General features: G+C 36.5%; 1 protein-coding gene across 27 annotated transcripts in view; it reads left to right on the top strand.

Moving 5' to 3' along the window:
* Positions 1–26,142, top strand: part of LOC108234070 (neurexin-1a) — a 226,109-nt gene that overhangs the window by 88,420 nt on the left and 111,547 nt on the right. For 20 of the 27 annotated variants that reach the window (XM_017412947.3, XM_017412949.3, XM_017412958.3 and 17 more), the window contains 8 exons: positions 320–703; positions 8,197–8,400; positions 10,520–10,546; positions 16,667–16,789; positions 17,916–18,297; positions 19,509–19,699; positions 20,329–20,502; positions 23,935–24,054. In XM_017412947.3, the coding sequence (XP_017268436.1) occupies positions 320–703; positions 8,197–8,400; positions 10,520–10,546; positions 16,667–16,789; positions 17,916–18,297; positions 19,509–19,699; positions 20,329–20,502; positions 23,935–24,054 (1,605 nt within the window). The remainder of the gene's footprint in view (positions 1–319; positions 704–8,196; positions 8,401–10,519; positions 10,547–16,666; positions 16,790–17,915; positions 18,298–19,508; positions 19,700–20,328; positions 20,503–23,934; positions 24,055–26,142) is intronic. The other 7 variants (XM_025005237.2, XM_025005240.2, XM_025005241.2 and 4 more) reach the window with 1 other exon arrangement.

Below are 26,142 nucleotides of genomic sequence, written 5' to 3' on the forward strand. Positions count from 1 at the left end.
GATGCTCCTAGGGATCCCAGATTAGGTTTCTAATTGACTAGCTGCCCTGTGATTAATAAGTCTTATCAACAGTCATCAGTCATTCTAAATGAAGAAATTCCTGACCCTGTTCAGATGTATAACCCCAATTAGGCTAATTTCTTCATCAAACCTTGTTTTTAAATAGATTTTCTTTGCTTGTTTCTTTTTCCACACGCCATATGAAGTCTTTTTGCATCTAAAGTAACAATAGAGTTAAAAAAAAAAACATCAGCGTGGAAGAAAAGAAAACAAAAAAATAATTATTTGACTTTTTTTTTACCTTTGTTATTTTTTTCAGGTACTATCTCCATCAATACGCTTCGTACGGCTTATACGGCCCCTGGAGAAAGTGAGATCCTGGACTTGGATGACAATCTGTACCTTGGTGGTCTGCCAGAGAACAAAATGGGGCTAGTCTTCCCTACTGAGGTGTGGACAGCACTGCTCAACTATGGCTATGTGGGCTGCATCCGAGATTTATTTATTGATGGACAGAGTAAAGATGTTCGACGGCTGGCAGAGGTCCAGAAGGCTGCTGGGGTCAAACCCTCATGCTCTAAAGAGCCTCCTAAACAGTGCTTGAGCAACCCTTGTCAAAACAATGGAATCTGTAGAGAGGGTTGGAATCGCTATGTGTGTGACTGCTCTGGGACTGGATATCTTGGACGTTCCTGTGAGAGAGGTAAAACTTTGTTTTTTCTTTATTTTACATATCTAACTGTTAGACCCTTTATAATTTTCATATGATATGCCAGATCTTTGCTACAGTAAAAGCTTGTTACACGTTAACACCCTTCTTCACTATGCACAATATTGTGACAGGCATGGAATTATAAATCTATGAATATACAATAACTGACATAATGGAAAACTAAAGATTATTTTTATCTAATCAAACTGTATGTTGAGACAGTATGACCAATGCATACTTGTAGTTTTCACAATACTGACAATGTATGTTTGGATTTCATCTTCAGATATAAAGTTGTAAATCTGACTTCATTTTATCCAGTTGAGCTCACAGTGTAAACATTTTTCAACAAACATGTTTACTGGAGCTGAACAAATTCATTAGGTGACAGAAAAAAGCTCCAAAAATCTACAAGTTAGGGACATTTTTAAACAAAAAAGCAAAAGTAAATCTGTTATAAAACAGAATTGCCTTACTTCAACAGTGCATTGTCATCAGTAATTTTGAACAAACAGTAGATTGTTATGTATTGAAAACGGCATTCCCTGCGGATACATTCAATCTCCACAATGAAACCAAAATGGAGTTGTAGTGCACTGAAGCAAACATTATCCACAAACTAGAGTAAGATGTTGTGAAAATGTCAAATGGGTATCAATGTGCATGGCAGATGGAACAGTCCAGTCTCTCTGTGCTTGTGTCTTTATGCACTGGTTTGCGAGATTCATTGGGAGGAAATTAGGTCCACTTTTTGATGCTGACATGATTAAAAGGAATGATGATTTTTTGTTTTTTTTTTGACTTAGAAAAAATCATACACATTGATTGTCTTCAAAATGATTCACCAGCAAAGACATATTTTTTAGAAGAACACAGACAAATGTTTTGGATTGTCAAAGGGCATGCTGTTACACTCAAACAAGACAGACATTAAGTTTTAGGTTGTTCTCCCAGTCAGCTTTATGTACATGCTAGTGACTTTAGCACCTTGGTACAATAAAAAAAAAATTAAAAAGTAACTCACAATCACAAAAGTCACTGCCAACATCTCAGACCTGCACAGAGGTATATGCACAAAGCTAACTGTCAAGGTGACTGTTAGCTTTTTACTGAAAGAGTCAATGATTTAATTGACAAATTTGTAATTACTAAAATATTTTATTGCTGCAGTTCAAATATTCACTTGCATAAATACTTAAAATTGCTGTTGTGCTAATTGTCACTGCAGTAGGTATCTGAAGGACCACATTTCATGTGGAAAAAGACACATGTGTAGGAGGACACATATGAACAGTGTTGCCAGACAGAAGTTTTTTGGTGGTCTTTTTGTCTACATTTATTGTTGAACACCATTGGCTAAAACAGCAGACTGAAAGTAATATCAGGTTAAATGTGTTCTTGTGGAAATAGACAGCCGCAAAGAGGCAGAAAGAACAAGTCAGGATGTGTGGGAGTGATGTTGGACTATCTTGAGTGGCAGGTGACTGATGCACCACTGAGACACTGCTGGTCACGTCCACCATACACACAGTCCTGTAAATTGGCTGTCTTCTTCAAACCATTTGCCTCATCAAACCATTCGCTCATGACCAAACCTTGTGCAGAATACTTATCTGTGTCTCCTCCAAAGAAGAGAAATAGGAGCAAAGTGTGTCATACAGATAAATCCTAGAGCTCCATGACTTAGCTGGAGCTGAGTTACCCCTGACCCCGCAGAAATTAATTTTATGAGAACCAAAGTTTTTGTTGGTGAGTTCAGAAAATTAAATCATTTTCTCTCTTCCACAAAATTATATTTCTATAAAAGGCTCAATAGTGGTCTTGGATTTTAAAAATAAAATTTTCCCAGTCTTGTTTTTGCATCTCTCCTTCATCTGTGCTTTAATTAAAAACTGTTCAGACATCATGTGAGATCATATTAAACTTAAGATTAAACAAGTATATAATAAATAATAATAATAATTTTCAGCAACAGCAATGGCCTGGTCATGAATTTAATCACTCTTTTTATAACTGTCTTTGCCATTTGTTTTCACTTTGACATTTTCCTTGTGTGAATATTGATTTCTGATTTGCAGCACCTGATTTGGCAGTTAAGGGGAAATAAATATTTGTTTTTTTACTGTAAATCTGAAAACAGCTTCATCATCTTACAACAAAACTTTAGCCCAACTTAGCTGTGTTATTGTCACAGTTATTGCTAGGGAATACATAATTATCTATTCAATTTCTAAGTGAAAAACTAAATTGTTTAAATGCTTGTAATAAAGTAAACTTCCATCTTAAATTTATGTGACAGGTTTGTCCTGCATTTGCAACTGCTTCATATAAGCAGCTACAGAGATTTCCACCACTGTGACCTTGTTTCCTCCTTCTGAAATTTAAACGTCTTCTGACGTCTCAGCTTATCTGTCCAACTTTCATTCTCTCATTTTGTCTCTGCTTTTGTGGAAGAGATTGGCATTAGTGAGAGTATGAGTGGGAGCTGTGGCATGGATGGGCCCTGGTGTGCTGCCAGCTGTTTTGATGGCTCCAGATTGCCTCTGCACTGGTAGGATGAAGCAGGCACCAGCAGGCTGAGGAGCTGTCAAAAGAATTACCCCCGCTCTCACTTAACCATGCATGGTGTACCACCCGGTGGCAAAATACAGCTACTGCATATGGCAGAGGAGGAGAGCGGTAACGATTGGAAGGAACAGGAGGTGGAGTTTCAGATGAGAAAGCATGGAGCTATTCGCCCTATTTAAAGACTTTATAATTAAGCAGACAAAGCAATTTTCCTTCATGCATCCCAAACGCCTTCCCCTTCCCCTTGTTCCTCCAGTTGCTAATTAGCCCAAATATTAGTCTTGCAGTGTGAGGCTAAAGCAACCTCCCAGATGGTGTAGTAGGTGGATTGCAGTGCATGCACATATTCCCAAATGAGATATGACATGCTAGATTCCTAAACGGACAGCATCTGCATCATATCAGATGGACACAGGGCTCCAGATAAGAGTTTACTTACACTTACTTGCTATAAATAAAGAAAGATGACGATCAATATTCGTATAGGTACACAAGTATCCTCACCTTACTGTATTTAACATGCACCTGACTTACACATAAAACCTGCTGATGGCTGAACACATGAGCTGACACTTTACACTGTGCTTTTATCTGCTCAGTAGTGACATAATTAGGACAAAATGTTTGCTTGTTTCTTTTCACTAAATATAGGAGGCCTATATATTTTAGATGAGAGTTCATTGTCTTTATTAAAATGTCCTGCTTTAAAGCATTGTGGGGAAAAAATATATCAAAAAATCATTATGCAAATTAGTGTTACAATAGAAAAGTATTACTTTCAGCACATTTTATGTTTTTTAGAGCATAAAGCCATTTGCCACTGGTTTAGAGCAACAGCAAAGAATAAAAGAATGGTATTGTATAATTTTAAAATGCCCTTAAACTGGACTGTAGCTGAGTTTTAGCATTTAGACATGTTTTGGGCTTGTCCTTTTGACAGCACACTTTGTATTAGTCACCATTCACCACACACATAATAACAAGTTAAAACTGTGTATCATGCCCTTAAGGTTTACACACAAATGCAAAAGGAAATGGTCAAAACATGGAAAATTTCACTAAAAAAAATGTGTGGAGATTGTTTTTTTCTGTTTGTCCAGATAATTTTTATGTAGTCTAACACTCTGTTTCAAGATATTTAATCTGTAGACCCAACTTTTAATGTTGGGTCTGTTTCTTTCTTTTAGAAGGACTTCCTGTTAAAAATCCTTGACAGCAACAAAGACTCTAAATTAGTTTGGTAATTATAACACTAATTGATAAGTCTCCTTTAGCATCTTGACTGAGTTGCTAAACTTAATGTACTGTATGTGTAGGAAAGCTCTGCTGTCTTTGCTGATAGTTGTTTTTTTCTATTCTTTTTTATTCTATCTCAAAATTTATCTAACTTCTATTTTGCTTATCATTTCTTATCTCAAATGAGATCGCTATGTGGTCTGAAAATCTCAGACATGAGGTTGGCTATGACTTTGTTTCTTTTGTCTCTTGATCAAGAAAGTACTTTCACTGAGAAATCCACTGAGGTCACATGTTGTTTTAAAAGCTTTTGAGTCTATTTTTTGGACTACGTATGCTAAGATTCTCAAAGAAGACTACAATAAAGAATACATAAGTGCCTTGAATTATTTATGATCTATCTTAGCCTTTTATGCTTGCTTAATATGAACTTTAAATTTATACAGCATGTTTTCCGAACAACTCCAGCAGTTGTTTGCCGGTAAATTCTGGATTAGGTTGAGCCTGGTGCCCTGTTACTGTGGGACATCGCAATCCTGTGACATGCAGCTGACAGCTCTCTCTCCTCCTGCAGAGCCTCTTCTCCTTGGGGGAGAAGGGAAGATAACTGTATTCCTGTTTGTGATTACTTGATTCTCCCTTGTTAGTTGCATCGTCTTATTTGTTACTTCTCAGAGCGTGCCGTCACTCCAGTGACTCCTTCATCGAAAAATCAGAAAATTATCTTGCATTGTGCTTTACAAGAGAAAAAAAAATACTCAGTTTAGTTTGCTGTGCTTCCTGTCCCCTGTGGCAGCCTCCTGTTAGGCTGGCAGAGACCGACGCTGCAGCTCCAGTCCCCTCAATTTATTTTGATATTGAAAATGGGAATACCATTAAAAATGACTGGGCTTTCACTATTGGAATCTTGACAGGTGCTCACTTCATTTTAGTTAATCATTCCCTCACAAGTCTTTCTTCCAATTGTTATGACTTTATACTGGAGCTTTATCATTTGCGGCATTTTAAACAATTTATTGTGTAAATCTCATGAGAGGGAAGATTATAGGGAAAAAAAATCAAAATTTACACAGTTGTGATTAATCTTATCCCTCATTCACATATTGAACGCCTAACTTCTCTAATTTGAATGTGCATTGAATGCAACATAGTAATACACTGCCTTTTTTTTAATAGTGTAGGTTACTGTTATTTATCAGACTTTGCAAAGTTTGAATATATTCACCAGGACTTTAACTAACCAGTAACAATAAGATGCTTTACCAAATGGCTTTTAGGTAAAATATTGACACATTTTTAGTATTTTAAACTAGTTTGTTAATTTACATGTTCCAATTTACCAGTGAAAACATATTTATGTAGCAATATATTTTTATGTCAGTTATTATTTGGAAATAGTGTCTCCATTCATTGCATCAAGGCTATAGCAGATAGTACTATAGTGTTGTTTTTATTTCACAATTGTTTTGTTTGAAACGTTGCTCAATTTTTCCACGCATCTTGTAACAGTCTCCAAATGCAGCTTTTTGCTTTAGCTGTCGGCAGGAATCAGACAGTTTAGCAGTGAGAACTTGTTTGTCACACGCTCCATCATCTGCAGCATACCCCAGGAGGGCGTGGAGAAATTGGATTTGGGTGAGGAATGTGACAGAGTCATCCTAAGGGATGGATGTGACATTGGCTCTGTGTGACAAGGAAGTGGTGATGAGGTGGTGTGAGTACACTGGATCCCTGTCACCCCCACAGCTCCCCATCTCCCATATCTCCCAACACCCTCTTTTTTTTCTCACCACTCCAAATGCAGTAATAGCTTGGCGATTGGCTTGTGGTTGAGTTACACCACCGGAAATGTTGTTACGACCTCATGCCAGCATTAAACCAATTTACCAGCCATTCTCTAGACAGGCACTTAATGCTTCTGGTAAATGCAGTGACCAAGAACAAGAGCTCAATATTCAAGCCTAGGGACAATTACACTTCTTTCACAATATATGTTTATGCACTTTTTTTATTTGGTTAGTACCTGATTTTTGAATGCAGTACTGACAGTTTTTCCTTTGGAAATTATTATCTTTTTTTGTTTGCACTGATTTATTTATTTATTGGTGACAAATATATATATATTTTATTTATTTTTTTTTGTAGTTTTTTATCAGTTGGTTTCTGACAGCTGTCCTACCATGTACCTGCTTTTATGTCATACAATTTCAGTGTTGGAGTCCATAACCTAAAATCATCACAGAAATAAACAGACTGTTGAGAGAGTTTAGGTTTCTGTCAGCTGCGTGGTGTGATGCTAGACAAATCTTTAGACACTGCTTTTGAATGACATGTCTGGAAACATGCTATTCAACTACTCTTATAATGTGTTTTTAATAGGCTTTCTCTTTGTTTTGTGTTTGTGATTCTGGTCGCTTTAGTGATAATTCAGGATAAATATTGCCTCCATCTCCTGGAGCCAACACAAAAACCAATTATTAACTAGAACTGCAAGCAGTTATCATTGAGGTCAAAGCCCCTTGAATCATACCTCCACCTCACCCCACCTCACACACACACACATAACATTTTCCCCTCCAGAATCATCCAAGGATTCTTTTTAAACACTGGGTTGTTTAATCACATTATATTGTTGCCTTTTTGTGTCATCAAGCTCCTGTTAGAGTTTGACAATTAGTTTACTTTACAAAGTTCCCCTGACAAATATAAGCTAGTTATTTTCCTTTCAGTGTTTTATTTGATGTTCAGATATGAATATTGTGTGATCTATTTGGGTCCCCAAGCTCTCAAAATATTCCATTATACACTTTCTGAGTTTTGAAGCCCTCCAAAAATGTATTTGAACGATATATGGTTGTCATGATTTAGCAGCCCTGGTGGTCAAATTTTGCTAAGCTTTGTACAGGACTTTGTTTAAACAGTATGACCTTTTATGTCTGACCCCAAAGCAAATTTTGAAGGTTTGTGTCAAATTTCATAAAGATCCAATAAGCCATGTTTTGTGCCCTGTGGCACAATGTTTGTTCATTTTGGTCCAGTAATTCAAAACTGGTTCCCCCAACAGTGGTTAAAATTTATTTTATCAGCTATTGTTGTTTTTAAGATATGGCTAAACATGTTTTATGCTAGCTAACATTAAATATTTGCGCAGGAAAAACGTGCACATTTCTGAAAATAGTTTCTAGATTTAATTCTAAAAGATTATTTCCCCCCTGGCCAGAGAAGACATCAATTCACCTTTTTCTTGGTAGTATCAGAGTACTAGTTAATGTAGAAAGAATCAAAAATAGATTTACTGGCCAGGGGAGGTAGATATATGACATATGTTGGCCATATGTAGGATTTATCAAAAGTTAAAATGACTTTTATACCCCTCTCACACACACACACACACAAACAAAAACAAAAAAACAACAAAAAAAAAAACATGCACATCACTTGTCAGAGAATACTGTCCAAATTTACTGCTAGAAGACTGTAGGTGTCCTTGTGCCTCTTAAGTTCATCGATTCATTGTTCCTATGAGACTGGATTGAAGGTCGTGGCACTAAACTGTGTCAACAAACGGAACATCACTTTACACTGAGGTGACAGTCGTGGTCATTGGTTTACCATAAAATTGCTGCAATCCATTTTACCATTCACTCATCTTGTTCTTTTTTTTCTTGTTCTCTCCGTAGAGGCGACCATCCTCAGCTACGACGGCAGTAAGTTTATGAAAGTCCAGCTTCCAGTCGTGATGCACACAGAAGCGGAGGATGTGTCTCTGCGATTCCGCTCCCAGCGAGCCTACGGCCTCTTGATAACCACCACATCTCGGGACTCTGCTGACACCCTACGCCTAGAATTGGAGAGTGGCCGTGTCCGGCTCATTGTCAATTTAGGTAACGCCTTGGATGTTACACACACACTGCAGCAGGAAAGCCAGCTCAAGCTTGATAACACTCAAATTGCACTCAAATTCCCCAACACGTGTCACCATTTATTCTCATTTAGTATTTTGAATAGAAGGAGAGGCTGGAACTACTTTCAAGGTCTAAAGTCTGCGGCTCTAGGCTCACTGTCAGATGAACACACAGATACTATTACCCAGCAGGGAATGCTCGCTGCCCACTACAACAGCTAATTCAGATCCACAGAGATAGATGTGCACAGATTTTAAGGATATTCTTATCTCACAAACACTGACTTCTTTCTTTTGCTTGCTGTCAAAAAGTTCGCTCACTGACCACAACATTTTCTGAACTGGCACCCTTATTTGATTATTTATTTCTAAGTATTTGAAAATGATGAATTCTTTGGGAAGCATAGTCTTATGCCAGATAGTCAAAACATCAGTTTATCTGCCATATGCATGTTGAATATTAGGACATGACTGCATATAAAGCAGCATCTGTCCTAATTTCAGTCTCAAACATGTCCCTCTGCTTTCTACAATAATAGGAAATTAAAGACAAGATGACAGACAGACGTTCCTGTGTGTATGTTGGTTTATTTGCACAAGAATCTAGTGATGCCTGTGGGAAGTTTGATATGCCTCAAACACTGCAACACCACAAAAATGATAGCCATTTATTTCTCCTTTCCACTGGCTAAACAGAAATGGGCTCCCTAAGCGGAGCCGTTTAGTCGTGCATGCAAAGCAGACAAGTCTGTGTCTGCTGTCAACTTCAAAAAGAAAGCATGTGTGCCACTATGGAAGACAACAGCGCCACACTCTGACAAGGCTGACAAGTTAGATCACCACCACTACAAGAAAATGCCCTCTGATGTAAACAAGAGGTTGCCCTATTTTGTTTTCTTTTGAATTCTTTTTGACACATTTAAGAGTTTTTGGAGTTTGTCTCCGGCCTCAAGCCCTTGAAGCTTGTCTTGGTTGTCCCCCCCTCAACAAAGCTGAGCATTCCCTGAAAGGGTAGGCTAGTGTTGTTCTCTGGCTGTTTGCAACCACTTTTCTGCTGTGGTTGACAACACATGACAAGCAGGGCCAAATGGGAGGGAGGGGTGGGAGGAGGTTGATCTGGGTCACCTTTCTCAGAGCACGGCGGCACAAGCTTGAAAACAAAGTAAAGAAAGAAGCAGACATATTGCAGCTAGTTCAGTTCAGTTATGCATTTGTTAAAGTAAAGTCAAATAGAGTTTTTGTGGTAAAAAATAACGTGCACTTTTTAATTCTAGAAAAGATGTAATTTTAATGCTGCAAATAGAGAAGAAATATTAAAATATTTAAATTTGAATTTTACAAACAATTCAAAAACAGTCCTCTGAAGTCAAAGTTTATCATTTTTATTCATGTCAAAAGCAGAATTTATATAGATAATATTGACACATTTTTGTTTGAAGACACAATATCTGTTTCTTATTAATTCAATTAAGTATTAATTCTGACCTGAAAGATCAAAGAAAAAACATGAAAATATAAGTGAAGAAAAAGCACCTCCAAATCTAATTCATTATAGATCTTTGCTACAGCAAGTGCTTGTCTATTTTTATTAGTCATAACATAATAGACCTGTGATAGTGTAAAAATATGGTAAAGTTTTGAAGCTTTATATTATTAACAAATAGACAAAAAAAAAAGGTAACAAGGGGAAATCAAATGGAAACCCTTCCAGTTGGCCCTGTTTGACCCTGACCAAAATCTGATGCTCTCATAATGACACCACCAAAATTAAATCACAAATTAAAAATGATCACACTAACAGCAAACAGATACTGGGCATTTAAAGAAGTAATGGAATATAAAACATCTAAATTTCTGCCCTGCTGGTTCTGGTGCCCACTGTGCTGCAATGTGCATTCCAATAAATTGCACTCCTCTGGTATGCCAACACTGCAAAGCTTTTAGCAGCTTGCTGCAGCTTGAGGCCATGGGTGAGAGCATCAGAGGACGGACAGCGTCCGTGTGTGTGTCCCCAGAGGGGTGGACTGTATGTTTTAATGATGTCTGCAGCTGTAACATTGAAAGATGAATTTATCTCTCATCTATTCTTTCCCATCTAGATTGTATCAGGATAAACTGTACCTCCAGTAAGTTTCTGTTCACTCTTCTTCTTTGTCTTCTCTTTTTCGAATGTTTACACTTTTTCTTCTATTGTATCATAGCCCTGTTTGCATTTTATTTTTCTATTGTTAAATTATAAAATGTAAAATGATCATCTCACTTCTATTTTTATTGAAATAGATCAAATGTCCAGAAAAATATGTCTTTTTTTAACCCTGGCTTTGGCATTGATATCCCATTTTTGTATAGCTAAACATGAGACCTTCTTGGTGGATTTTAGAGTGATATAAGGAAAAAGGGGAAGGAAATGGAGGAAGACTTGAGTTAATGACAAACCTGAATATTGCAGTCAGCTGGTATTTTATACACAGAGCTGTTCCTAATTAATGGACCTTTTCACTCATGAATTAGGGCAGACATAAAAAGCATGCTATAGAAGCATAGGTATTTTAGACATGGATAATTTCCTTGCCTCCTCTTTGCTTTTTTTTCTTTTCTTTTCCTCTCTTTTCTTTCTCACTATTTCACGCCAGTTGTAAATTGATGAGGCCATTCAAAGCACGGAGGAAATACAGAGTGTGATTTTATTATTGTCATTAACCTGCCTCACAGAGCAGAAAGAATGGGATGAAAGGGGAGAGAGAAAGAATAGATCCTGTTGAGGTATTCATGGTGGAGATGTGGGACTTTGTGGATGTGTCTGTGCCTTCGTGTTTGAACAAAGAGGTTACACTGCAATATTTTGGGAGGTAAATATCGTTGACATTTATTATTCAGGAATGCTGCTGAATTAATAATTACTTCACCGGAGTCATAATACAAGAACTGTTTTTTTATTTATTTATTTTTCTGTTTAATGATTCTGATGAGAGACCTTCTCAGTTTCAGTAAATACCAGTAAAAATTAGAAATTTCACGCACTATAATGAAGTACGCATGATAAACTGTTCTCTTAAAACTTCAGTATTGAATTTCACATGGAGGTGTTACAAGAGTTGAATGTGATAACAGGGATTTAAACAACAAAAAGCCTTCACACGGGATAACAAGATACTGCCTTTAATTTCTACATAACATCAGCCATGCAAGTTGAAGTGCATCCCATGTTTATCACCAAGGCCAAAGTGCTGGCGTTGTTTTTGCCTCTGTGTGTGTGTGTTTGTTTGTCTGTAGCATTAGCTTATCTCATGAACAACAACAAAATATCTCATAAACTACTGGATGTTACTTTCAGACAGTAATCTTTTGATTACAAGTTATTAACTTTTGGAGTCACCGCAATTCAAGATGGCCATGGCAACTAATTGACAATTGCTAACACAAAAAATGGCTTTACCTGTCAATATTACAGATACTGAGCTAATTTTGATGCTGTAGTAGCTGAGCATCATCCCCAACACATACTCTGAGCACCAACACGTCATAAAAGGATTTCACAATAGTGCCTGAAACTGTGCTCAAAGTCCTTCACAAGGTTTAACCAAAATGTTTGTAACTCTGTCTATAAGATATTAGTTTAAAACTCTGGCATAAAAGGTGCCAGGTAATATGCATTCCTTCACGAAATGCTAGGTCTTTACTTGTTTATGCAGAGAAAAAGCTCCAATTGTCTCATTCCACTGTCCTAACACAGAAGCAGTAGGTCTTCCTTTAATAGTTTCCAACCTAATTGTGTCAAAGGAACATGGGTAATTAAAGTTCTTGATAGGAACTGTGTTATGCCAGTGCATTTCCACTCAGAATGAGTTACCTTTTAATCATAATTTTCCCAAGGTTTTTATTTTTTGCACTCTTTCTTTTTTTCTTTTTTGTTTTTTTCTCCAGTGTTAATTAATGTGTCTTGTCAGGCGCTGCAGCTCTGGTCAGCTTGGTGGATGAGAAATTCCTGCATAGACTCAAAGAACACATCACTGTCAATTAGAGACCAGGTCTCCCTGGGGCTGCCCAGAACTGTCTGAAGAAAACACTGCCACTTTGACTTAAACACTTTTTAACAGGCACTGAGTGACAGTTAAATGAAAATATGACCTGAAAATACCTTGTGACAGATTAGCTTTTTTTATTTGTCTGTGACTGGGCCTGCTTTATTCATTTATGTAAATGACAGGAGTGTTGAGACTTACAGTGAATACTGACCCTGACGAAGAGGTAAAAGCGTCATATTTTGGTTATAATCTTCACGAGTGTATCATTATGTTGAATCACGTTTTTTTTCTGTAATTATGAGTATAGAAGAGCTACAGCAGATTATTTTATACAAATGCAATAGCAGTGTACATATGAGAAAAATCTAATCTGAATTTTCATGGAGGTTTGCATCCCAAAGGAGGTGTATGTAACTTTATTTATTTATTTATTTATTTGCATTTATAACAAACCTAACGGCTTTAAATTTGGTCCAGAACTCAGAATTATACACTGATTTAAAATGTGAACAAACCTCTTACATCTGTAGAAATTTATTTTTCAGGGGAACCAGTAACCACATACAGATAACAGACTGAACAAAATGCAGTAACGTTAAAAAATAATGTGTTTTTGTTTTACTGGCTGCAATAATAACCTTTGCATTATTTGTAAAACACCTACTTATTGAAGCTCAATAGGAGTGAGTACTTTCTGTTCCCATTACGTACCTACAGTCATTATCTTTAACAGTGATTACATGCCAACATACGGCTAATTAGGTAAAGGCAGTGTATACACATATACACCAGTGATTGAGCTGCTCTATTATACATGCAAAACACTTTTTTTTACTAATTAGAACAGTGATTTTTATCAGTATTTGATGTGATACATTTGACAATCTGCTAGATGATGTTAAAAGTGTTTCACAGACAGGACAGCAAATAGAAAAGCTTAAATAAACCTAAAACTATATATTTTTGTAGTATTGTTAATACTAATATGAACACTATTTACTTAATTACTTTTGTGCCATGAAAATTTTGTTTATTGTTTTTTAACAAGTTTTGCAGCAATTTTATCTTCTCTTATGTTTATATTTGTAGGTAAAACCTTATGCATTGAGAACAAAGTAGAATGATAGTCAAAATCCTTGCTGCATGTGCAGATAAAACATATATAGATGAATCACCATCTTTTTCACAGACTTTTATATAAGAAACTTTACAAAAAAAATGCTTCCAGTAACATCTAAATATGAAAAACTGTGGAAAAATCTTTGCTTAAATTGATTGTTCCAGTGAAAAGAGTCACTAGCAGGATTATTTGGTTGTTGCTGAAGGTTTAAATCTCAATAACGCAACAGTTTGACTGAGCAGTGTCCTGTGTTGTACATTTAATAAACACAACACTGAATAGATTACACAAAGAAACATTTATTTGCATAAAATAAATACCATGATAGTAAATATGATACATAAAAAGGAAATTATTATTTTTTTAAAAAACCAAGCAGATTGAAATTGATTGTCTTTATTTAACCTGAATTTCAGCCTAGTAAAACTCTTCTTTCTGTTGCTGAGGTTTTGATTTTTGTGACTCGGTTATTCAGCGTCGTGGCGTATGCTTGCTCTGTAATTTTCTTTTCCCACCACCTGTGTGAGTCACAGTCTTGGGGAAGGCAACACCCATATCTAACCCCTGTTAAAGCCTGCATGAGCTGATTGAGTGAAAATCACATCTTTTAATGCTGCACGATGTCATATCTCTGTCCTGCTCATATGGACGTGAGGTCAGGGAAGCAGGTAAGGATTACTATTGATCCATCACTGCAGAATCACTGCAGATACACTACCGGGCCATTAAAAAGAAAGAGAGCAAAACTAACCACCTGGGTTTAACGTAGTAAATTTGTAAGAGTCCCCTATTGGAAAACTACTGCTGTGATAATTATGCTTCAACTGGCAACAGATTATTTAGCTCTAACTGATGCAGTGAGTAGCTTCTTGTTCCTAAAAATAACTCTTCATGTAGTTGTGGAATAGAAGTTCCTCTTTTTCAGAAGGATCATAGTAATTCTTCAGTTCCACAGAGTTGGATTCATTGGAGCCAAATTCTGAAATGAGAATGCTAGGGTTCATCTGGATCAAACTGTGAAAGGAGCATAAAGCAACTTTTGGATTCAGACCTTAAAACTACTGAGAATCTTTTGATAGCACTGGAGAAGACTGCACACAGAGGTTTGACCTTACCTTTGACACAAAGTGATGGCAAATAGTATTATAACTCTGGATAGAAATAAAGCTGTGATATTGTGGTATTAAAATCATACCACAGCAAATGCATGCCACATTGAGGGATAAATGATGGGGGGTGCACAGTACTGTGATCTTGTAATCAGGTTGTAGGTTTGAGCCCAGGTTGTGTCGGAAAACAGCATTGTCAAATCTTTCGTGTGAGTTCACTTGCTGCGGCAGCCCCTCTAGGAGGGAGCAGCTGAAAGAACAACATTTAGAAATAAATGACATGTTCGTATAGGTGCCAATAATGTGTTTAGAAATACCCTGAATGTTTGGTGAGTAGCTGAGGTTTGGCCTACAGTCTGCATCATAAGCAAAAAATCAGCCAATGTGGATGTTGTGCAGAAATGTATGTTGGTGTACGATTGCCCTCTTCCCCACCCTCTTCTTTTTTGTCCTTGGAGAGCAACAAGGACAGAATGATGGAAGGTAAAGATCAAGCACGCTTTCAAGTCCAACTTCATCCCATTAGTTCATATCTCCCCTCCTTAATCCCTTGCCAGTCGTCTGGTTTCAATCCTGCCCCAGTGTTTAGTGCTTACAAAGCAGAACTGTGCCTCTGAGATTGAGTGTGCCCCCGTACTTTGGCACTCTCGGATTTGCATACACATTGCCCTATAGCCTTCAAAGATTGTAGAAATGCAGGAAATAAATAGCCCTAAATGGGTTCAGGTGGATGAACCCTGTAGCCTTCTGAGATACTCCCCACAGAGGGCAATGCATCTGGAGTTTGGGGATTTTATTAGTGGCACAGTGGCATGTCCTCTTTGCCCTGTTTTGTTATATGTGCACAGCAGGAGAACATCAGAGCCGAAATTCAGAGATGCTCTTAGGTGGAAAATGTCTGAAAAAAATGTTTGCCACAGTTGGAGCAAATGTCAGAATTTATTATTAGAGAAATGCATCCTAGAGAGTTTAGTTTTTTTTTTTCTTTTGAAAAGAAGAAAAGAAAGCAAAGAAAGTACATTTTTGGTGTGTTTCTTTGTGGTTTCTCTGCAACTCTAATTCTTTTATTGGGGTTTTTGGCAATGTGACTTTGTGGGACATCTTCATATCTGATCACTACCTGCTTGTAGTGACACTTCGTACAGTATTAATGTACTGCTGTTTTTATTCACTAAAGGAATGGTAAAAATTTTCTGCTGTTGTTAGCTACATATTATATTTATAGGTCAAGATAAAATCAGCGCAGTTTCACTTACGGGTAAAAAAAAATCACATTCTGTATTTCTTTCCTTTTTTGACTGAATGACTTAATTTGAGGGCCAATGGCCTGTTTGACCTACCTTTTTCATGTCTTGTTTAACCTTTTAGCATACCACTTGTTTTATGTAACGATTTATTTTCTGAATCATCATTTCATTTTATGTTGTGAACTTTGGAGAAATCCAATACTGAGTAGCTTTGTTGTAGGTTAACAAGATGGAGAGTAATGTGTGTTTGTGAAATGGCTTGCGCAGATATAACCTTTTGGAAGTTTTCTGCTGCCACCAAGTGGCGTGTAAGGAAACTAAAAACCCCAGGAAATACGAAACTGACAGGTCAACTTTGTTTATTGTTGTGTAAAAATACAGGAGTTAAGCAGTCAGAGAAAAGAGTAAATATTATAACATCCTAATTCTAATTATTGTTCTCCACCTAATAGTAAAAAAAAGAAAAAAAAATTCTGTGAAAACTTAGACATGTGATGCCCTGTCTAATGGTGCTGCAAATGCAAGTCAGAGTAGTGTGTTTTTATGGACCATTAACTATGTGTACCTTAATGTTTTTTGCTTCTTTTCAACTATTTTGTTCATTCACTCTGTTTTGTTCTATCTCTCCTCTCTGATTCTGTTTATATCCTCTATCATTAAACCTTCCTGTTACGTGTGTGTGTGTGTGTGTGTGTGTGTCTGTCTGTATGAATGTCTGTTAACCACTGTGTGGACTGTCCCACAGGCAAAGGTCCAGAGACTATTTTTGCGGGTCAGAATCTGAACGATAATGAGTGGCATACCGTACGAGTGTTCAGGAGAGGCAAGAGTTTGAAACTGACGGTAGATGATCTACCGCCTGTGGAAGGTACTTCTCATCACTTTTCTCCTTGGACAAACTTTTTTCTGGGTTCTCAGTTTTTTTTTTTTGTTTTTTGTAAAATAAACCAACATCCAAAATTAATTACACCTTGAAGTTATTTTTCTGTTGTCCGTTTTTTGTTGTTGTTTCACACTGCTTTGGCAGGAGTTGCGTTTGTGACTGGACAAAAAGCCTTCATCGAACTGAGTTTTGGTTCTAGAAGAGTTTAAGGGCATTTTCACACCTGCAGTATCAGTTAATTTGTGTAGATGGGAACGCTGCAAGTTCTAGCCAAACGCCTTCTAGGAGTCGAGTATGTTTCTCATTCTGGGATGCAGTAGAGGAAACAAACTTCAGTAAAAAAGACTGTTATCATACTGAACTAACCAAAAGAGTCTTTGATTTAACATGATGAATGTGAGCATGTCATTGTAAATCCTCAATAGTTGCTCCTTTCTGCTGATCGGTTTTCTAAACGCAGCATCTTCTTCAAAAAGCATAAAGCAGTAAACTACTTTCAAGATGTCTTTTCAAAATCTATTTGGCATTCTGCTAAAACAGAAACAATGCCTAGATACTATAAATACTAATGTCAGTAGTAAAATCTCCATGTTGTTGACTAGCTCAGAACACAGCACTGTCAAACATATCTGACCAATAAGCAGACTGAACGTTCTCTCGTGGTTTGTAATGACACATTTTGGTTTGTTTGGAGTTTGCTTGCAGTTTTCTCTGTGTGAAAATAAACAAATGCACAGGAAAATGGTTACAAGTTAACACAGTCATTAACTTTTTCAGACCAATAGGTGTGAAAATGTCCTTAAATTCAGAATTCCTGAATGTTTATTTATAAACTATAGAACACAATAAAGACATTTAATAAATTGTTGTAATCTTACATCTATAAGCAGAACTAATCAAATATTTCTTATCTTTGTTAAGCACAACCTTAAAGAAAGTTCTATGCCACAGGGTGTTTTACATCCGATTCCCTACTGATGTCATTTAACGTGTTATTGCCACGCCTGAGAGGATCTCTAGTCATTACTTTTATTTTCAGAGAAGTTCCTCTTTATCCATCATTTACTCCCAGATAACACCCTCTCTTCCTCCTCCCCTTTCTGGATCAAAGGTCAAATGGCAGGTGACCACACCCAGCTGGAGTTTCATAACATTGAGACAGGCATTGTGACAGAGAAGCGCTTCATGTCTGTGGTGCCCTCCAACTTCATTGGTCATCTCCAGAGCCTCTCCTTCAATGGCATGGCCTACATAGACCTCTGCAAAAATGGGGACATTGATTACTGTGAGCTCAATGCCATGATTGGCTTCAAGAGCATCATCGCTGATCCAGTCACCTTCAAGTCACGTTCCAGTTATGTGACACTCTCTACTCTGCACGCCTACTACTCCATGCACCTTTTCTTTCAGTTTAAAACCACCTCCCCTGACGGCCTCATCCTGTACAACAGTGGTGATGGAAATGACTTCATTGTGGTGGAGCTGGTTAAAGGGTAAGAGGATGCATTTCTGTCATTTTTGACAATAAACAGAAAACTCAGTTTTTTTTCTTTTTCAACTTCTTTAATTTATTTCAAATTAGGCACGAAATGCTTGAAGTGAGATTTTTAAATGTTAATGTAAATTTTTTTTTGTCATTTTAGGATCTTGACTGCTGTTTTGTCCTAATTCTGTCACGCTTCCTAAATAACAATAAGATAGACTTAGGAAATAGGCCTCAGTATTTAGAGTTAATCTGATGATTCAGATTTATTGTACAATCACTGCACAAGTCTAAGTCCACCTAATATAAAAAGCCAAATTATTGACTGTACTGTTTGTGTAGGGGATGTTTATTTATTCAAGAATCTCCACAATGGGTTATGATTTAATGTGACAATTTTCAAGTTGCATATAAATCTTTACAGTTCTTTTGATGACTTCAGTTTATTTTCTTATCACGTCTATACCAGAATATTTACTAGAAAGAGCTGTCAGTTGTCACCATGCTTTTAAACTTTTAATAAGCATAGTAAATGCCCAACTTGAAAGAGAAACAGCTACAGAAGATTGTTTTTTTTTTTCCTGCTGAAATTAGAGTTCAGAATCACCATCAGCAATGCCTGAAATTAGACTATCCAGTATTTTAAACATTTAGGTTCTGCATTTTAATTAATGAGCATACAAATTAAAGATTGCCCATAAACCAAAAAAAAGAAAAAAAAATTAAAAAGGCTTCTCACTTCTGTTTCCTCCCAGAAATATGACTTTGCAGACAGCTGCGCTTGCAGATACTGTCCTTTGTGGGGGGTTGGTTCACTTATGTTCATTTGTCTTCATTTGAACCAGTGGACTCTCACAAAGTAATCTCTGGATGTACATCTACAGCTAATTAGCTTTTGAAGTGAGCTTGATTTAAGTTGCTCGACACAGCTAACTGACCTCAGCAAACACAAAAATGGCTGTAACTTTGTCATTTTTACACATATTGAGATAAAATGTGGTATGTTAGTAGCTGAGAGTCTTTCCTTCCATGTTCTCTGAGTCTTAACAACTCATACAAGAGCTTCTTTTGAAAACTTTGACATGTAGGCAATATTCATTCCTTCATGAATGCTTGTTTCATTTATGAAGTATTAACCAACAACAGATTTTGTATTTTTCCAGTCTTTCAGATACTTGTATGATGCAAAGTCCAGTCATACTGTTACGTATCTGTTTCCAGTTACCTTCATTATGTCTCTGACCTGGGTAATGGAGCCCACCTGATCAAAGGCAACTCAAATAAACCTCTCAGCGACAACCAGTGGCACAATGTCATAATCTCTAGGGACACCAACAATCTCCACACAGTCAAGATTGATACCAAGGTCACTACACAAACAACCACAGGAGCCAAAAACCTGGACCTGAAAGGTTTGTATACATACAAAATGTATTTACAGTGTAAGTGTTTTAAAGATTTTTTTTTAAGCAGACAAACGTGAAAAAATGCAGGTTTGGGATTCACATGTTGTACCAGTGAGATAGAAAACACTGCAGGAGGTGGGCAGATATAAATGTTTATCATTACCTGCACTTAGGTAGACTTGAGCCTTATTTCATTTTCTCTTTTACTACAACTATTGATGTCCATTTGTAGCAGGGACTTCATAGGAAAGACAGTTTATGCTTAACAGAGGAACCTAGGATAATTTATTTGAAATAGCTTAAAGCTAACAACATAAAAAAGCATTTTTATTGGAATTAAATTGGTGTAATTAGTGCTCTACTTTGAAAGATATTGCGATTTTTTCTGTAAAAGAGTATGAATTAAACAGAACAAAGCATTTGGGAAATTTCTGGCATCGACATGAAAAAAAAAAACTAGGGAGGAATTAATTCAACACAAATTGAAAGGTCTCTTAGGCAGGGCTGGCGTTAATTAAGCTTTCACTTTACTGTGTAAAGCTCATTACTTTAACAAACATAAAACTGTAAGATTAGTATTGTCTTTTCATAGCACTAGAGGTCAGTGTTGTCATATTTTTTTTATGTCTCTACAGGTAATCTTTATGTTGGTGGGGTGGCTAAAGAAATGTATAAGGAGCTGCCCAAATTGGTGCATGCCAAAGAGGGTTTCCAAGGTTGTCTGGCATCTGTGGATCTCAACGGGCGCCTCCCAGACTTGATGTCAGATGCTGTGGACTGTGTGGGTCAGATAGAGAGAGGATGTGAAGGTGAGCACTCTCTGATCCTGCAAAAGACTGAGTCTGTTGTCTGTAGTTGGTTCTAATTGACAACAAATGTGACTAATAAAACTACAAAAAAGTCCCTCATCTTCTAATTAAATATTACAACACAATTCTCTTCCTCGAAGTATGAGTGAAACACTATGTAATACAATCATTTCAGTCACATACTTCACACGCACATTGCGAGTCACAGACAAAGAGGAAGTCACACTAGTAACCCGTGGCGTGTAATTTGACATCCATAAAGTCTGTTAGTATTCTGTTAGAATGCATCAAGCTCCAACACTCTTCTACAGGCAATCATTTCTGTTTCACTTGGCTTTAATCTGATTATTCTCTTAGCCATATTTGTACCGCCAGTGTTACTTCCCATTTTATCCCTATTCTGTTTTACACTGTGCATGCGTACCAGATCTGAGGTTTTGCCCGAAGCGATTCTTTTGAATTATGTATGAATCCTTTGTTGCATGCATGAATATCATTTCCCCAGTCTAATGCGTGCACTAGATTCAAAGACAATATTTGATTCCTTTTTTTCAATTTCATTCAGTTAGTTTAATTTCACTATTCATCCACTTTTTTTTTACTATTGGGTACCTCTGATTTTTTTTCTTGTTCCAGCATAACGAATGTAATCCAGTTCAGCACTCAGGTAGCTGCAATAAACTGACAAATGTCACAATGTGTCACACAGACTCAGTGGGTGCATGTAACATGTTTATTGGATTGTAATGATAAATTTTCTAAGTAGCATATAGTTGCTAAAATAATACAACAAAAGCAGAGGCAAAACACCTTCGAATTTACAGACATAAATAAAACATATCTACTTCTTTCACATTTCTCGATAACTTAGTTTTACTTCTAATTGCTACTACTTATAAAGTAGCTGCATTTATAGCTTGATTCACTGTAATCCAGCCTCCATTACTCCCCTCTGGCTCATTCTAAGAACAAACATCCTTCCCCGTGCCTCTCCTACCCCTGCAGTCTGTGTTTCTGTTTCTCCATCTCTGACACTTTGGTGCCTTTACTAACCAGCTGGTATACTTTTCCTTTCCTATTATTTTGCTGGCAAAAGTTGCATTGATGAAAGCTGACTTGCAAGGTAGAAAGCTTTGTTTGATACAGAGTCTGATATCCTGTCCCCCCCCCTGTTTGCATCTGAAGTACCTCTGCCCTCCACAGTCTTTTTCACCACAGGTTTCACACGTTCCTTAACAAGATGACTGCCTGGTTTATCATTCACCCACCTGCCATCAAGAATGGCCTGAGTCTCATTGAAATACAAGTATCACCAGCTTGTATCGGACTTTATGGGGCTCATGTTTTGATTTCATGTCACCTGTTCTTTGTGGTTTAAACTGCACTTTTTATACTATTTATGGAATATTCTAGATTTTTATTTTTCATGTATGTGTTATATTTATTTATTTTTTGCATGGTTCATAATAGTCTCAATTAAATAGTTTTATGCTGCATGGATTTCTTGTAAACAACATTCATGTTTGAAATGACTAAAATCTTATTTTTTTATTAAATTGATTTATTACATCACACACTTATTGTGTTACCAATATTATTGTTTCAAGCACTTTATTAGCATTTGAACAGCAGGCTTCAGCTTTTCAAGATGTTGCCATTTAAAGTTATCAAAAAAAGAAAACAAAAATGTAATAAAATGCTGAAGTAGATTCAAATGATTTTTAAAAATTAATTTCTTTTATAAATAATGTACCCCAGTTATGTACTCCAAGCAATACCTTTGCAAGATTTGCAATAACATATTTTTGGAGTTAATTTATTTCTTCAAATCAGCACTGTCATAGAAACCAACATTAAAATCACCTGTATAATATTTTGTGATGAATTTGAACCTGAATCTGTTGAGGTTTGTGGGAGATCCTTTGGGTCTTACAGGTTGTAGAGTGGGGTATGAGCGGATTGTGGACTGTGGTAAATATTAAAGTAACATCAAAGTGATTGCTGGACTCAGGGTCTCTCAGCAGAACCTTTGAACCAAATGATCCATGTTCTTGACTTCATCCATGACTGGTTTGGCTGATGAGGCTGGTTTGTGCTCCTATCAAAAATGTTACAGAGATGAAAACACTACAAGTTTATAACTCAGCATGTTGATTGTTAAACTCCTGTCTCAGTTTGCATTATTTATATGAATATAGTGCAATACATTTAAAATTTATTTGTTTATGTAACTCATAAATCCTTTTTTAGATCCATGATTTAGATCCATTATATTTATACCAATAAATGTGAAACACAACAGTCAGATAAAGATAAAAAAAACAAAACATGCATGGTATAGTTCAGGTGTGGCTAATAAAGCAACAACTTCACTGAGATACAGGTTCAGAAAAAAAAAAAATACAACATGCACCCCAACACGTGGCTTACTCTGAGAATCCCTTGTTTCACTACCGCTTAGTATGCTTACAAAACCCAAACATTCAAAGTCACTCATGTTAACCAATCTGGGAACTACTACTAACTCTAACAGCTACTTACATGAGAACAGCAAAAAACCAAAGTGTAATCAGGCCATGCATTAATATGTTAAACAACAGTAAAAAGAGAAGTAAATTCTGATTAACCACCATAACACATTAAAATGATTTTTTTAAAAAAAACAAAAAATACCTTAACTAATACTATATAATTACATGATGAGTTGGATGTTAAAATGAATTATATTTGACAAAAAATGTTGTGACAAGCAGGTTGATTAACTTTCCCCTACTACCTATACTTTCAATGATTTTGTTCAACTAGAGCTTAATACAAATGTGCAGAAATACAATTTATGTGATTTACCATACCATCTTAACATGTAGCAAACAAGGTAAATAGTTTTTTTTTTTTTTAAGTGTATTTTATTGTGCAATGTATCTTTTTGGAACACGATATTTAGTAATATATTTATAAAAAAATGATATTAAAATTTGAACCATAACTTTAACTATAAGTTCATTCTTGCAACTGTATTTTTTTCTGAATATGTTCCGAAAAATGTAGCTTAAATATGTAAATAATTAATGTCAGTCTAATTCAAACATTAAAGTTGCATGACTTTATTTAAATGTTTTCTTTAGGCTGTTTTTTGTACATCTGTATGGTTTAGTTTTGTACATTTAGTGAATAAATTTTAATAAACTGAGACTTCGGGCAGATCCTTTGCAACAAATGACATTTAAAACAGAATCTGTCAGAATAATTGCAGGATGTTACTTTACATACAGCTAGTTCTGTATGTTTGTTCTGTGTATGTCCTCATTTGAAAAAAGAAATACTGCTGTATGTGTATGTTCAACATGACATATATTTAAACTTTGAGGTGAGCCTGATGACTCTGCTGCCTGGTGTTGTATTAATGAAGCTGTTATTTCTCTATTTATCCAGGCCCCAGCACCACGTGCCAGGAGGACTCGTGTGCCAACCAGGGTGTGTGTCTTCAGCAGTGGGAGGGTTTCAGCTGTGACTGCAGCATGACGACATTTGGAGGACCTTTGTGCAATGATGGTAGGATCCGTTTTTCTAATTCCCAGCTGTCAAAGTACTTTATTTATTACTTTCAAGTATCCAAAATAAATAATATTTCAAGATGTTCATTTTGCCAGATGGTTGAGTCAATCTATTAATGAAGTTTTGAAAACATGTCCAGGAAAATGTTGGTTTTAGCCATTGAAAGATGAGTGTTTTCTTTTGTCAACAGCAAGGATATTTCTGTCTTGTGGTTTCACACAACGATCAAACTCATGTTCATGAATGTTTTTAGTTTATGTGCTTTGATTAATTAAAGGGGCCTGCTGTAGTTCTGTGGTGAGTGCTACAGGGACTTGTAATGCTGGGGTTGCAGATTTGAGCCCAGGCTGTGTGAGGGAGGGCTTAAAACAATTTTCCAATCATTTATGCGAGTTTGCTCATTGTGCAAGCCCTGCAGGAAGAGCAACATTAGTTAAATTATAAACTTGGACATTTGAAAAAGATTTTAAACATTGCCGTTTTAGTCTAAATATCTTAGTCAAATAGAATAAAATCTTGAATCAGGTGTTATTTCAGCGGTCCTGCTTTGAGAAAAGTGTCTTCATTTGGGGAGCTGAAAGCCAAAGTGACTCTGCAAAGCAAAAACTTAATCATGTGGGGAAGTTTAGACAAATTTTTTGAGATGTACCACTAGAGGGAGCAACGTACACGCTTGTGTTTTGCTAAATAAACAACAACAAATCAAGCACACAAGAAAATGAATTAGACTGACAAAGAAATGCATTTATCTTCTTTAGTAATTTGATCCAAATGACTAATTTCTTTGGCTGATGCAATTACAGTGCATATGTTCAAGCCTTTCTGACTGACATTTTGTAATAATTAGTTCAGGTGACATTAATCTCACTTAAACATGAACCAGGCTTTTGACTTGACTAACTATATGCTTATTAATGTAAAACTTCTAGGGTAATATCTGCTCTATCTTATTAAAAAATGGGTTACTCACTGATGCAAAACATGCAAAAGGGCGGTGTTGTTTGGTCTTTAATTTCTTATGCAGCACTTCACACAGTAAGGTGTGAATGGACAGAGAGCTGAACTGCATTAAGAAAAGGAAGGACCAAAGTGGACACTCTGGTAATGTCACAAAAAGCAGAGTAAAAGCACCATAAATGTTAATGCATTCTGTGTCATTTCTACTAGTTTGATAAGATCCTGCCTTTTGTTATCAACAGAAAGCATTAACAGACTTACATCCTGAACATACCTACAGTCAATGAGAGCACTAAAAGGCTTCTTGTGTCTGCGATAGGTGGGCTTCAGAACCTACCTCTACTTTTTGAACTCTACTTTTAATTCCTCAGACTGTTTGCATCAGAAGCGAATAGGATTTTGCTCTGTGAATATTTTTGGTTGTGACCTCCTTATGAACCTATGTTGTGTTTTAAAGGAATAAGAAATGTAGTTTTTTTAACCTCCTGTCATACATATTTATCTTTTTCAGACCCACAGAGGTTATTGGCAGTGATGAGAGCAGAAAGGCTCATGAGGCTTATTTGCTTATGTTGTATCTGAGGAAAGTGCACCACCTGCAGAGTTTAGCTATTAAAGCTGGTTTCATTATTCTTGTTGACCTAAAAAAAACAATGGGTTGGATCAATGCGTAGGGTTAAGGGATGCAGTATGAAGCTACAAAAAATGTTTTCCAAGAATCTCTTTTACCAGTAATATAAGCAAGTTCTCCAAATAGTGATGCAAGACATTCTGACTGAGCCACAAAAATATGCAGGAAAGAACAGTGAGACATAAACAAGTTGAATTAAATGCTGTTCAACCAATTAAAGTTATTATATGCATCTTGCTTTACCCTCTTTTCCTTCCTGAGTTGTGGGTGAGCTGGTGTCTTTCTCCAGCAGTCACTGTAAGACAGGTGAGGGACACTCTGGTCAGGTCGCAAGTCCATCACAGGGCCACATAGAGACAAATAACCGCTCATGCTCTCACTTACACCTAAAGGCAATTTATAGTTATTAGTAAACCTAACATGTATATTTTTGGTCAGTTAGAAGAAACTGGGGAACCTGGAGAAAACCCACACATTCACAGGTAGAACAAACTCCA

The sequence above is a fragment of the Kryptolebias marmoratus genome, linkage group LG22 (assembly GCF_001649575.2).
Source record: "Kryptolebias marmoratus isolate JLee-2015 linkage group LG22, ASM164957v2, whole genome shotgun sequence".
Taxonomy (NCBI): Eukaryota; Metazoa; Chordata; class Actinopteri; order Cyprinodontiformes; family Rivulidae; genus Kryptolebias; species Kryptolebias marmoratus.